The sequence below is a fragment of the Tamandua tetradactyla genome, chromosome 17 (assembly GCF_023851605.1).
Source record: "Tamandua tetradactyla isolate mTamTet1 chromosome 17, mTamTet1.pri, whole genome shotgun sequence".
NCBI classification, from domain to species: Eukaryota; Metazoa; Chordata; class Mammalia; order Pilosa; family Myrmecophagidae; genus Tamandua; species Tamandua tetradactyla.
In genome coordinates, this window is record NC_135343.1 from 48,026,954 (window position 1) to 48,042,799 (window position 15,846).

Here is a 15,846-nt window from a genome sequence, read left to right on the forward strand (position 1 = left end):
CATTAAAGTGAACCTTACCTGTTTTTACATTTTAAACGAAGTACGAGAAAATTTAAAATTACATACGTAGCTCACATTATAATTCTATTGGACAGCACTGATTTGAAGCAATGATTATCAATTAATTTCTTAATACTACATAAAAAGACAGCTAGGAAAATAAAAAAGACAGCTAGACACTATGAAATTATCCTCACTGATGGAAGGACATACCACCAAATAAGTAGTCTTGCAAACAAACAAACAAATAAAATGGAGGCAAAATTTGATCAAGGCTCTAAATTTGAGCTACCCAACATGGTAATTACTAGCCACCTTTGCCATTTACATTTAAATTCCTTAAATATAAATTAAATTTAAAATTGAATTCCTCAGTCACACTAGCCACATTTCAAGTGATGAAAAGCCACAGTCCAAATATAGAACATTTCCATCACTGAGAAACTTCTATTAGATAGTGCTGCTCCAGACCTACTGTTTATAGGAAACATAAAGAAAAACAGAACATGATAACGGATACTTTAAGGATAAATCAGGATTTCTGGGAAATGGCAGAATAGGGAAGAAGCTGTAGGTCACTCCTCTCCCAAATGCAGCAAGCAGACAGGCAGAAACTGTCTGAACCAACTGTTCTGGGGCTCCAGAGACCAGGGGCATTCCATGCAAAAGTCAGGGAAGTGCGGTACACCAAGAGACTAAGAAACCATGGTGACAGACTGAGAGTAATTCTGGCCCTGGCTCCTGGTGCCCATCCCCCACCCTCAAGGCAGGCAGCATTGGGAGGTCTGATCCCAGACTGGTGGGCTGCTCCAGACTAGGACAACCACGGGAGTCCTCTGCCCCAAGCACAGAGGGGTCCTGGGCCCAGTACTGATTCAGCCATTGGCCAACAAATTTAGACTGCTGGATCCCTCTATTCTATCCTATCCAGGTCAGGCATCACTGCACCATTGTTTCTACCGCATCAGAGGTAGAACTGGCAAAAGGCTAAAAATAGCCTGTTTTCCTAAGGCTGGGGGAAGAGGTTTCCAAAGAGCACCACTTGTGGGGCAGGTCAGGAAAGCACAACCTTGGGAAGCTAAAGGAAAAAAAAGGCTTTTTGGAGTCTTTCCTGACCCTCTCTCCGGGGCCCTCTGGATCTGGTTTGTGCCCTGTACATGGGCACCTGGCCTTGTTTTGGCTGGGAAATAATGACGAACTACATGTTAAAGAAGAGATTTAACACAAACCCAATCAACAACAAAATCCTAAGACAAGAAAGCAAAAGAAAAAATAATCCTAGACAAGAGAGGAACCAATCTTCAGAATAAACCCATCAAGACGATCAGATTCCCAAACAGAAAAAATCTACAAGTCATAACAAGAAACAGGAAGATCTCTTTGGGGGTCGGTGGGTCCCACGGCCTCGGGGTGAACCTTAGACACAGACTCGGGGCGACCCCGGCCCGTCCGCGGGGTTCCCGGGTTCGTGACCTGCGCCCCAGGCCCCGCGCCGCTCACCGGCCTCGCTCTGGTTGTAGTAGCCGCACAGGGTCCGCAGGCCCACTCGGAAAGTCTGTGCGGAGCCCTTGACGTTCTGCGTCTCCCGCTCCCAATACTCCGGCCCCTCCTGCTCCACCCACGGCGACGGCGGCTCCATCCTTGGACTCGCCGCGTCGCTGTCGAACCTCACGAACTGCGTGTCGTCCACGTCCACGTAGCCGACGACGATGAAGCGGGAATCCCCGCGGTCGGGCCGGGACATGGCGACCCCGCCATCCTCACGTACAGTGCTATCCTCATCGATAGTAACTCTGTGACCACCTTCCCCTACCGTCATCACCGGCCTGCAGACAACAAGACCTCAAAATTTCCTGTGATGCCTTCTCTCTCAACAGCCCATTCCTGATGGCCTTGGGGAAAGTCTATACAGAGCCGCCCCAGCACTGAGTTTGCCCCATGCTCTAGATAAACATGTGTCCTAAGAGAGTGTCAAGGTGGCTGGTGCAGGTGGAACAAGTCTCATCTCCCCAGTTACAGATTGAAGCGTGGGTCCCTTGTACGGAATTCGGACATATTCCTCAGAACACTAGGTTTAAGTTGTAGATTTTATCAACACAAGTTTCCTGAGGTGGAAGATGTAGTGATGATGAATGATCCATTGCTGATCTTGAAGATGATTGCATAGTACTATATTTTTGCAATGTGTGTGGTTGTGAAAACCTTGTGTCTGATGCTCCTTTTTTCTACCTTATCAACAGACAAGTAAAACATATGGAATAAAAATAAGTAATAGGGGAAACAAATGTTAAAACAGATTTTGATTGAAATGCGAGTGATCAATGAAAGGGAGGGGTAAGGGGTATGGTATGTATGAAATATTTCTGTTTTCTTTTTATTTCTTTTTCTGAGTTGATGCAAATATTCTAAGAAATGATCATTATGATGAATATGCAAGTATGTGATGATATTTTGGATTACTGATTATATATGTAGAACGGAATAATCATAAGTTAAGAATGTTTACGTTTGTTTGTTGTTATTTTTTTTATTTTAAATATTAATTTAAAAAATTCCAATCCAAAAAAAAATATGGCCTAAAGGAATAAATTAAAACGTCAGAGAAGATACAGAATCAAACGATAAATCAAACATGTTCAAACAAATCTCCTAAGTAAATTTAAGGAGATGAAGGAAAATATTGCTAAAGAAATATAGGATATTAAAGATAAAATCAGCAAAATTCATACTGGGGAAAACTAATGACCTGGTTTCTTCAACAACAACAAGCAACAGCAAGGGTCTGCAATGAGGGAAAACCAGTGGATTAAAAGAGATTCAAAGAGAGTTCAGAATTAGACCCTCTCATCTATGGACAACTGAGTTTTGACAAGGCAGCAAAGTCAACTAGGACAAATTAGCCTCCTCGACACACAGTGCTTAGAGAACTGGTTATCTATATCCAAAAGAATGAGAGAGGACCCTTATACAAAAATTAACTCAAAATAGTTAAAAAACCTAATCATTAGAGCTAAGACCACAAAACTCTTAGAAGAAAATGTAGGGAAGTATGTTAAAGATCTTGTGATAGAATGTGGTTTCCTAGACCTTACACCCAAAGTCTAAGCAATGAAAGAAGAAATAGATAAATGGGATCTCCTCAAAATTGAATATTTTTGTGCCTCAAAGGGCTTTGTCAAAAAAGTAAAAAGGCAGCCTACTCAATGGGAGACAATATTCTGAAGCAACATATATGATAAGGGTTTAATATACAGAATATAGAGAGATCCTACAGCTCAACAACAAAAAGACAACAAAAAATGGGCAAAAGATAAGGATAAACACTTTTCCAAAGAAAACTACAAATGGCTCAAAAACATATGAGAAAATGGTCAACTTCACTAACTATGAGGGAAATGCAAATCAAAACCACAATGAGATACAGCTTACACTGACTAGAATGGCCATTACCAGAAAAACAAAAAACTGCAAGTGCTGGAAAGGATGTGGAGAAATAGGTACACTTATTCACTGTTGGTGGGAATGTAGAATGGTGCAGCTGCTCTGGAGGGCAGTTTGGCTATTCCTCAGGAAACTAAGCACAGAACTGCCATATGATCCAGCAACCCCATTACTAGGTATATACTTGGAAGAACTGAAAACAGGGCATGAACAGACATTTGCACACCGATGTTTAGAGTGACATTATTCATGACTGCCAACAGACAGAAACAGCCCAAATGTCCATCAATGGATGAGTAGGTAAACAAATTGTGGTATACATGTATGATGGAACATTATGCAGCTGTAAAACAGAATAAAGTCATGATGCATGCAACAACATGGATTAACCCTGAGGACATTATGTTGAGCAAAATAAGTCAGAAAAAAAAGGACATACTGGATGGTCTCACTGATATGAACTAACTGTTAAGAGTGAACTCTGAGGATCAGATTATAGAGCACAGCTTATCAGGAAATAGAGGACAGAGAACGGGCAATGGATGCTTAAGGAGTACAAAACATTCAATAAGGTTAATTGCAAAGGTTTGGAAATAGCATGACAATGTGTGAAGATAGCACAATACTGTAAGTGTAATTAACAAAGCTGAGTGTGAATATGTTTGAAAAAGAAAGGCTGAAATTGTGTATGTCACCACAAGGTACGCTAGAGGATAAAAACTGAGACTGTATAATTTAGCAAAACCTAGAGTGGACGATGATGGTGGTTAATTACACAAATATAAGAAAGTTTTTACAAGAACGAGAATAAATGTATCTCACTATTGCAAGGTGTTAAAAATATTAAAAAAAGACATGAGGAAAAAATATAATTAATGCAAACTAAGGTCCATAGTTAACAGTAACACTGTAATATTTTTCACTAATTGTAACAAAGGCAATATACCAAAGCTAAATGTAAATAAGAAGGGATATAAGGGAGGGGTATGAGATTTTTTTTTCTTTCTTTTCCTTCTTTCTTTTCAGAAGAAATGGGAATGTTCTCATATAGACTGTGGTAATGAATGTATAACCATGTGATTATACCAGGAGCCAATAATTATACACTTAGAATGGATTGTATGGTGTGTGAATAAAACTTTAAAAAATAAACAGAAAATTAGAAGTGCTGGAGAAGATGTAGAGAAAAAGGTATACCTATTCACTGTTGATAGGGAAGTAGAACTGTACAGTCTCTGTGGAGGGCAATGTGGTAGTTTCTCAGGAAGCTAAGTATAAAGTTTCCATATTATCTAGCAATACCATTACTAGTTATATACTCAGAAGAACTGAAAGCAGGGACATGAATAGACATTTGCATACTGATATATATGGCAGCATTATTCAAGATTGCCAGTGGATGGAGGTAGCTCAAGGGTCCAGCAACTGAAGAGTGGAAAAGGTGAGCTATGGTGTATACATACAATTGAATATTGTGCAGTTGCGAAAGGAATGAAGCTGTGAGACATGAAAGGACATGAATGGACCGTGAAGACATTATGTTGAGCAAAATAAGCCAGAAACAAAGGGACAAATATTGTGTGGTTTTACTAATATGAACTAACTCTGAGAGTTAAAGTCAAAAGCGTGGTTTACCAGGAAACAGAAAAAGGGCAGAGATAAGGCAATCAATACTTAAGGAGTACGAAATGCTCAATAACATTGATTGCAAAGGTTTGGAAAAGGAAAGCACAATACTGTGTGATGGTAGCACAATACTGTTAATTGCAATCAACAAAGGTGACTGTGAATATGGTTTGAAAGAGGAAAGCTAAAGGCGTGTATATCACCAGAAGGAACGGTGGAGGAGAAAAACTGGGACTGTATAAATTAGCGAAAGCTAGTGGACAATGATGGGTTAAATTGCATACATTTAAGAAAGTTATTACATGAACTAGAACAAAATGTACATCACTATTACAAGATGTTAATAATATGGTGGTATATGGAAAAAATACAATTAATGTAAACTAAGGTCTATAGTTAACAGTAACACTGTAATATTTTTGCATCAATTGTAACAAAGGCACTCTACCAAAGCTAAATATCATTCATAGGGGTATGGGATATTTTTCTCTGGAAAAAGTAAGAATGTTGTCATATTAACTGTAGTGGTGAATGCATAACTATGTGATTATATCAAGAGCGATTGATTGTACACTTAAGATAGATTCCATGGCATGTGAATAAAAACTGTTAAAAATAAAAAAACAATGGTGAGGGGTAAGAGGGATGGGATGTTCTGGGTTTTCATTTTTTCATGTTCTGGAGTAATAAAATGTTCTAAATGGGGTAGTGCAATGGTGGCTCAGTGGCAGAATTCTCACCTGCCATGCTGGAGACCTGGGTTTGATTCCCAGGGCCTGCCTCTGTCCATAAAAAAGTCCTAGAATGATTGTGGTGATGAATGCACAACTAAATGATACTGTGAGCCATTGACTGTATATTCTGGATGGATTATATGGTGTGTGAGTATACCTCATTAAAATCAAATTAAAAAAAGAAACATATATACAGACTTGGTTTGGATCCTGATTTAAACCAACCATCAATAAGAGAATAAGAAATATTTACAGGACATGCAGGAAAATGGGAACATGGACTAGATATTTGACCACAAAAAAATGACGGCATTGTTATCTTTTAGAAATACTTTTGGAATGTTTATAGATGAAATACATAGGATTTGCTTCAAAATAATCAGGATGAGATATAGAAGAAGCACAAATGGATATGAACTAATAATTGTTGAAGCTGGATATTGGATACATGGGAATGTACTGCACTAGTCTCTATTAAAAAATTTCAAAAATCCCTGAAACATCTAAAATTCACATCAGAAAATCCCAAGATTTAACTTAAACCTTATCATCCCATACTTATTTCACCTTATTTGACTCTTCATACAGTCTCTTCAGAAATAGCCCTAAAGCCCTCATTTTTCCTGAGTTTCCTCTACACAACCACACAGGTAAAAAAATAAGTTTCCTAGCAAGCACTCTGAAGAGAACACAGTTTTGAAGGTATCTGTACTGATGTATTTCTTTATAAATAATCTGTTATATTATATGTCATACCTGTAAAAAAAAATTGTTTATTTAGCAAAATCTTTCTATAAACCATTAAAGTTTAATGTTATTAAAACTTACTGTTGACAGCAATCCATTCATTGAGATCCTCTCCCTCTGGCAACATTACAGCTTGTCTCAGATTCCCACTTCCTAGAGTTGCTTCTGCATGTTTTAAGAGTTCATATTGATGAGATCCTTCAGGGATATTCTTCTTTGGTTTGAATGTTTTAGAAGAGCGGCTGCTGCTGTTAGGTGAAAAATACATGGACATTTTAGGAGTGGAAGCAGAATGGCATAATTTTAGGCATATAAATTGTTCTGTGAAGTAAAATAAAAAATATTCCTGAAAATGCCAGCAGGGAGGTGGGGGTGGAAGGGATGATGATGATGACAATAAAAAAAATGCCTCAAAAGTTTTTCTACACATAAAAAGAGTTAGCAGCTCAATTTCTTAAAGGAGACAAACTGCACTATGCTTCATGAAGCAGTCTGTTCTAAAAGGACACTTTACTCTAAAGAAGGAAAAAGCCTAGATTCTCATTCTGGATCTGCCACTAAGTCTCTGAGAAATCAAACACCCTTTTTGCCTCAATTTCCACCTACAGAAAATGGGGCTTGAAGATAGATAATTGTAATAAACAACCCCTGAGGTTCTCAGAACTAAAAAATCCAATTTTCCATGTCAAAATATGTGGGACGCCAGGTGGTGTGAGGATAGTTCAGTGGTAGAATTCCCACCTGCCATGCGGGAGACCCAGGTTCAATTCCCAGCCCATACACTTCTCAAAAACAAACAAGCAAACAAACAAACAAAAACTATTCAACAAACAGTGCTACAAGAAGGGGATACTCACATGGAAAAAAAATGAAATGTGACACCCCACTATACAGCATACAAATAAAAAAAAAGGCAAAAAATATTTGGGATGCCATCAAATAAACCAAAGTAACAAGACTAACATTTTGAAGTTTTTAGCAGGAAAAAATGAGAAACAAAAGGTAAAAAATAAGTTTATCCCTCCCTCACAACAGCCATGAAGGTCTCTCTAAACATAACACAAACCCAGAAACCTAAAAGCAAAAGATGAACTGATTTGAAATGTAACAATTAAAACCTCCATAAACAGAGCAAAAACACAAGTATCAAAAAAAAAAAAAAAAAAAAAAACTTGTAACATAAATTACCAAGGAATGACTAGATAAAAAAGGGCTTCTGTAACTAATTAAGAAAAGGATAAGGAATTCTTTAGAGAAATGCAAGGAGGAGATGAACAGGCAATTTAGCGCGAAAAAAAAACAATGACCAATGAATATTTGAAAAGCTGTTCAATCAGGTAAGATTTATTTTTTCACTAATCAACATCAAAAGTTAAAACGATTACATTAAGTGTGGGTTGGGGTATAGGGAAATTAGTACTTCAATACATTATTGATGAAAGTGTAAAGGGTATATAACATTTGGGGAGGGCAATATGGCAATATTTATTAAAAATGAAATGCTTCTCAAACCAACCATTCCCCTTCTAGATCTCTCTCCTAGATATGGATAAGAATGTTTTCCAAGATTTGTTTCTTAAGGCTTAACAATAGAAGAATGCGAAAGTAAATTGATTATTTGCAAAGTCCCTTGAGGACTAGGAAAAAATATGGATCTATTATACTTCCCCACCTGGGAAATTCCGATATTCTTTCAAGCATTAGGGACTCCCAAATTAATAGGCCAAAGTCCACAATCTTGAGGCTTGCAATTATGAAACCTATTTCATAAACAACAGAGAAGCTAAGCCTACCTATAATTATGCCTAAAAGTCACTTCTTTTGTTGCTCAGATGGTCTCTCTCTCTAAGCCCAATTTTGCAAAGAAATGCATTACCCTTCCCCTATGTGGGACATGACCTCCAGTGGTGTAAGTCTCCCTGGTAACATGGGACATGATTCCCAAGGATGAGCCTGGCCCTGGAATCATGGAATTGACAATGCCTTCTTGACCAAAAGGGGGAAATTAAATGGAATAAAGTTAGGTTTCAGTGCTAAGATATTTCAGATAGAATTGAGAGACTATTCTGAAGGTTACTCTTATGCAAGCTTCAGCTAGATATTGCTAATTGCTTCAGTATGCCAAGTCCCAACCAATAGTATTCCTGAAAAACCTAAAGAACACTCAGGGCACCATCTGAGACTGTATAAAGGTTTCACTTACTAAGTTTATTTTCAGAAACCTAAAACCTCTAGATTGTTCCTATGCCAGATAAGCCCTGAAACCCATAGGTACCAGTCTCTCCAAGAACATTATTCAGTTTCATCCCCCTACCCCATAATGTTGACATTCCTTTTCAACAGGAAAAAATTAGAATGGTCATTGCCCAAATATCCCTAAAGAATGGGAGAGGGGTCAAATGAGAAGTTGTAACAGTGAAGATAGGATTAAACAAATGAGAATGACTACTAAATCATTTTATTGATATTTCTTTTTTAGTCTCCAGTATAGTAGAGCAGCTGGAAGGAAATACCTGAAATTGAGGGGCTGTAACTCATCCCATACTTCGAAATCTGTCCTATAACCACTTGTTCAAACATATCACTTTTTTTGCATATGCTATATTTCACAATATAAAAATGTTAAAAGTAAACTATGATATATCCACACCATGGAATATTACATAGCAATTAAAGAGAACCAGGTAGAACTACATATATTCACATGAGCTGTCAAGACATATCATTAAGCACAGTGCAGAATCAAATGCACAGCAGGAATCCATTTTGTAAACATACATAAAATGTCTGAAAGGATACACATCAAACTGATACTGGTGATTACCTCAAAGAAGGGGAAAGGAATAGAACAGGGAATTATCAAAGCAGAATTTCCCATTATGTGAATAACATGAATTTTAAATAAGACTAAGAAGTAAAACTGAATTACAAAGACACAAAAAAAACCCAACATGGAAAGTTTCTGCTTAACATGATAAAGAACCTACATCTACTTAAAAATAAATTTGGGATGGGCCACGTGGCTCAGCAGGTAAGAATGCTTGCCTGCCATGCCCGAGGACCCGGGTTCGATTCCCGGTGCCTGCCCATGTTAAAAATAAATAAATAAATAAATAAATAAATAAAAATAAATTTGGAAGAATGACCCTTTCCAAACAGAAACAACAAAGGAAGAAGGTAGCAAAACAATGACTGTACTGACAGCAACATGAATGAAGCTGGGGTTGATCAGCATACAGAGTAAAGAATGACACTGTCCACATTTTAGAACTTCAACTTCTGTGTGAGACCAAAGGGAGAGATGTTTCTTTGGTGTAAAATTTATATGTTGGGTAGCATATTACCTAATTTTACTTTTATGCTCAGTTTAGTTGAACATCATAAGTACACGAAATCTTGATTAGTTTTGTTAGTTTGTCCAGATTCACGTGATGCCCTGATATATCCCAGGGTTTTAGGCAGTGAATAAAAAAGTATTTTCAGGGTGGGCCACGGTGGCTCTGCACGCAAGAACGCTCGTCTGCCATGCCAGAGGACCCGGGTTCAATTCCCGGTGCCTGCTCATGTAAAAAAAAAAAAAAAAAAAAAAAGAAGTATTTTCAAAGTCTCTTTTGAAGACTGGGGAGAAAGGAGGGAATATTCAACTTTCCCATTTGGAGAATTCCTGACAGTCTCGCAAGCACTGGGGACAACCAAATCAATAGACCAAGTCCTCAATCTCGGAGTTCGCCCCTATGAAATGTATTCCTGCAAAGGATAGGCTAAGCCTACTTAAAATTAGGCCTTCAAGAATTACCCCCAGAGAACCGCTTTTGTTGCTCTGAGCCAACTCAGCAGGTGAACTCACTACCCTCCCCCTACATGGGACATGACTCCCAGGGGCGTAAATCTCCCTGGCAGTGTAGGACAGAATTCCCGGGATGAGCCAGGACCCAGCATCAAGGGAGTGAGAAAGTCTTCTTGACCAAAAGGGGAAGAAAGAAATGAGAAAAAATAATGTTTCAGTGGCTGAGAGACTTCAGAGTCAGGAGGTTATCCTGGAGATTTTCTTATGCATTAAACAGATATCCCTTTTTGGTTTATAATGTATTGGAGTGGCTGGATGGAAGTACCTAAAACTGTTGAGCTGTGTTCCAGGAGCCTTGGCTCTTGAAGACAACTGTATAAAGACACAACTTTTACAATGTGACTGTGAAAACCTTGTGTCTGATGCTCCTTTTATCCAGGGTATGGACAGATATGTTAAAAAATACAGATAAAAATAAATAAATGATAGGGGGTGTGGTAGAGTCAGTTGTCAACTTGGCCAGGTGAACGTGCCTAGTTTTGTTGCTGCGGACATGAGCCAATGATGCTTGAACCTCATCTGTTGCTGATTACATCTGCAGTCGGCTAGGAGGCATGTCTGCTGCAATGAATGACGTTTGACTTAATTGGCTGGTGTTGAAATGAGAGAGCGCAATGTATCACGGCCCAATGTAGCACAGCCTAAGCAGCTCAGCATTCCTCATCTCAGCACTTGCAGCTCAGCCCAGGCCTTGAGAGGTGCAGAAAGGAATCACCCCGGGGAAAGTCGTTGGAACCCAGAGGCCTGGAGGGAAGGCCAGCAGAGACCATCCTGTGCCTTCCCACGTAAGAAAGAACCTCAGTGGAAAGTTAGCTGCCTTTCCTCTCAAGAACTAACAAAATAAATCCCCTTTTATTAAAAGCCAATCTGTCTCTGGTGTGTTGCATTCCGGCAGCTAGCAAATTAGAACGGGGGGATGAGGAGTAAAATAAACTGGGCAGACAGAAATACTAGTGGTCAATGAGAGGGAGGGGTAAGGGGTATTGATATGCAGGAGTATTTTGTTCATTTCTTTTTCTGGAGTGACGCAAATGTTCTAAAAAATGATCGTGGTGATGAATACACAACTATGTGATGATATTGTGAGCGAATGATTATATATCATGTATGGACTGTATGTGTGTGAAGATTTGTTAATAATATTAAAAAAAAACTGTAGGTTGTTTAACTTCTGATTAGATTATCTCCATGGAGATGTGTGTCCACCTGTTTCAGGTGGGTCTTGATTACTTTACTATAGTCTTTAAAAGGGGAAACGTTTTGGAGAACCCTCAGAAATGACACAGCTGGTAGAAATTTCACAGCAGAGCTGACACAGACGCCAACACTTGGGGAACAGGGACACAGATATCTGGAGATGCTTGGAGCCCAGCAGACATTGCTATGAGATGTGAAGCAAGCCAGAACCTGGAGAGAGTCAAGGAAGCCAAGAGATGAAAGCCAACCCTGGAGAAGCAAAGTGAGGACCCCCACAGGAAGACAGGATGAAGGCAAGGGACCAGCAGATGCCAGCCACATGACTTCCCAGGTGACAGAGGTGTTCCAGATGTATTGGCCTTTCTTGAATTAAGGTATCTTTCCCTGGATGCTTTTATTTGGATATTTCCATGGGCTCAAAACTGTAAAAGTGTAGCTTATCAAGCTCCCATTTTTAAAAGCTGGGGGAAGAAAAAACACTGACTATAATTAAGACCACTGAAGTGTATGCATGAGGGTGCCCGAAATGGGAAATTCTGTGTTGCATATGTTACCACAATTTTAGAAAAATGAAAGGAAGTTAAAATGGTACATTAATATGGAACGATATTTCAGGATTCAGCATGATCACTGAATTAAAATTTTTGTGCTGGGTGGGACAACAGTAGCTCAGTGGCAGAATTCTCGCCTGCCCATGCAAAAAAAAAAAAAAACCCACACAACCTTTAGTGCTTCATAAGACACTAAAAAGACAGTGAAAAAAACCACAGAATGGGAGAAAATATTTGCAATTCCTAGATCTGATAACGGACTGGTATTCAGAATATACGAAGAACCCTTACAATTCAACAACAAAAGACAAATAACCCAGTTTAAAAATGGGCAAAGTATTTGTACAGACATTTTCCCAATGACATATAAATGGCTAATAAACACATGAAAGGATGCTCAGTATCATTAGTCATTACGGGAATGCATATCAAAACCACAATGAGATAGCACCTCACACCCACAAGTATGGCTTAAATCAAACAGATACACAATAAGAAGTGGAAGGATGTGGAGAAATCAGACAGTACTGTTGTGAATGTGGTGCAGTTGCTTTGGAAAACAGTTTGGCAGTTCCTAAAAAGGTTAAACATATGGTTACCTGATGACTCAGGAATTCTACTCCTAGAAAAATAAACATGTAACATCCAAACAGACAGATAGATGGATAGAACTGAACAGAGAGCCCAAAAATAGACCCATACCAATACAGTCAACCAATCTTTGACAAAATAGCAAAGATAATTTGAAGGAGAAAGGATCATCTTTTCAACAAATGGCGAAAGAACAAATGGACATTCACATGCAGTAATCTAGACACAGGCCTTACACTTTCACAAAAATTAACTCAACGTAAAAAATGAAACTATACAACTTCTAAAAGATAAAACAGAAGAATATCTAGACAACCTTGGGTTTGGTAATGACTTCTTAGATACAATACCAAAGGCATAATCCATAAAAGAAAAATTTGATAAACTGGACTATTAAAATTAAAAACTTTTGCTTTGAGAAAGACACTGCTAAGAAAATCAAAAAGACAAGCCACAGACTAGGAGAAAATATTTGCAAACCACAAATGTGATAAAAATTTGTATCCAAAATACACAAAGAACTCCTAAAACTCAACAAGAAAACAACTCAAAAAAATGGGTAAAAGATATGAACAAACACCTCAGCAAAGAAGAAATGCAGAGGGAAAATATGCCTTTGAAAAGATGCTCAACATCATGTTATTAGGGGAATTGCAAATTAAAAAAATGAGACACCACTACGCACCTATGAGAATGGTTAAGATCCAAAATACTGATACTACCAAATGTTGGTGACAATGTGGAGCATCAGGTACTTTCATTCACTGTTGGTGGAAAAATGCAAAATGGTACAGCCATTTCAGTAGACACTCTGGCAGTTTCTTACAAAGCTAAACACAGGCTTACTATACAACCCAACAATAGAACCCCTAGATATTTGCCCAAATGAGCTAAAAACTTATTTCCACACATAATCCTGCACACAAATGTTTACAGCAGCTTCATTCATATTTGTCAAACATTGGACAGAACCAAGATGTTCTTCAACGGGTGAACAGATAAATCACCTGTGGTACAGGGAGTATTACCCAGCAACAAAAAGAAACACACTACCAAGCTACACAAAGAAATGGAGGAACCTTAAATACATACCACTAAGTGAAAGACACAGTCTGAAAAAGCCACATACTGTGAGATTCCAACTATATGACATTCTGGAAAAGACAAAAATCCAGAGAATGGTTGCCTGGAGGTAGCGGGAGCAGGAGCTGGATGAATAGGTGGAGCCTGGGGTATTTTTAGGGCAGTGAAGCTATTCTGTATGTTACTGTAATGATGGATACACGACAGCATGCATTTGTCAAAGCTCAAACACAATGTATGTACAACACAATGTATGAACCCTAAGTGATGGACTTTAATAATAATGTATCGGTATTGGCTCATAGATTATAAGAAATATACTACAGTAATGCAAGATATTAATAATAGGAGAAACTGGGTGAGGGAAGGAGGAGGTATATAGGAACTCTACTTTCTGCTCTAAAAAAAATAAAGTCTATTAAAAGATAATTTGTTAAATGTCTAAATTATATTGATTATTTAACAAAGTAATCACACTTTGGAGACTATACTAAGAAAATTACTCAAAGGAGGGAAAAAGCAATTTGGATAAAGATATTGTTAGCAATGCTATTTTTTTTTTTTTGCATGGGCAGGCATTGGGAACCCAACCCGAGTCTCCGGCAAGGCAGGTATGAAATCTGCCACTCAGCCACCGTCGCATCGCCCAGCAATGCTATTTCGTAACAGCAAAATAATCCAAATTTCCCACAATAAATAGCTCGGTAAATAAACTCTGGTAGTTTCATGAAACTGTATGTAATTAATAAAAATGACATGTATGTGGGCTGTGTGCACAACTGAAAATGAGTACTATTCGATCATATATTTAAGCACGCAAGGTAGAGTGCCACCAAAGAGTAAGGTGCCAGAGTAATGCTTCTCCAACCTTAATGTGCATAAGGATCAGTAGAGAACTCACATACTTTTCCATTTAAGTCTCATTTAGAAAAAGGGCAGCTAGTTAACTTATGCAAAGTCACAAAGCCATTACGTGGGCAGAATCGGAATTAAACAGGACGAGCTGCCTGCAAGGTCCGCATCTTAACTCCAACCTCTCAAACTGCATTCCCGGGCCAGCATTTTTTAAATTGCGGAGGCAATGTAAAACACTGACAAAATTGGATATATGGAGTAAAAATAGCTGAGTTCGCTGGTATGCTCAATAGTAGCTCCAGACACGAAAGATGTTTGGAGTCCGCGGCGGGGCCGGGGCTCCGCCCCCAGGGGCGTTGGAGCGGAAAAGTTCGGAGGCACCGCCGGTCCCGGGCCTTTCGGCTCCCCCATCTTCTCCCTCCGCTTCCTCTACCTCGACCTTCATCTCCCGCGGTCTCTCCCCTAGTCCCACCCTCCGCCATGGCCCTGAGCAGGCGCAAAAGGGAGTGCTGGCGGCTCAGCCCCCGCGGTCAGCCCTTGCCTCAGGCCCCCGCTCGCCTCCTCCCCGACCTCGGCCCTCAGCCTCAACGCGCCCTGTTCGGCCTCACTCACAAGAGGAAGCTCATCTTCGGTCCTCAGGCGGAGGGCAGAGGGCCCACAGGCCCCCGCCGCGGCTGGGATTCAGGGCCCGCGCAAAAACTGAAACGGAACGGACTTTCGTCAGCCCGCAGATAGTGGAAACCCGGGCCGAGGAGGGTCGAGCCGGTGCGAGCCGGTGCAAGCCGCCGCGTCCAGTTGTCCCGGCGCCCCCACCTCGCCTCCCCGAAATGCGGAACCAGCGAAATCTCGCGAGCGAAGGCTTCGTCCTCGCCCTGCTCGGCGGGTGTTGGGTCTCTGGGAGCCCCTTCCCGCTCCGCCCCGTATCCGAGCTCAGCCAATCACTGTTCTTCGGGGCGGGGCGTCCCTTTCCGCGGGCGGAGTGAGGGCAGTGGTACTAGATTTTGGAGAGTAGTAGGCTTGCTGGCTGGCTACGTGCGGTGGTTTCCGTCTTTGCTCCCTAGGTGGCAGGGGGTCGGTCCTCTATGAGCGTTGTCTGCCTCTGCCTTCTTAGGCTTTTAATTTTTTTTTTCTTTATTGAGATGTAAGTCACATACCATAAAATGTATCCTTTTAA

General features: G+C 39.8%; 1 protein-coding gene across 2 annotated transcripts in view; it reads right to left on the bottom strand.

Annotated features, from left to right (window-relative positions):
- The window catches only part of MOB1A (MOB kinase activator 1A), a 31,280-nt gene extending 15,729 nt beyond the window's left edge, over nt 1-15,551 (bottom strand). Inside the window, exons 1-2 of one of the 2 annotated variants that reach the window (XM_077134601.1) lie at nt 15,285-15,551; nt 6,630-6,796 (exon numbers count right to left, since the gene is read on the bottom strand). In XM_077134601.1, coding sequence (XP_076990716.1) covers nt 6,630-6,796; nt 15,285-15,298 — 181 coding nt within the window. In that variant the 5' untranslated portion in view covers nt 15,299-15,551. Of the gene's footprint in view, nt 1-1,500; nt 1,835-6,629; nt 6,797-15,284 lie in introns of those variants that run through there. The other variant, XM_077134600.1, reaches the window with a different exon arrangement.
- Nucleotides 15,552-15,846: the final 295 nt, after the last annotated feature.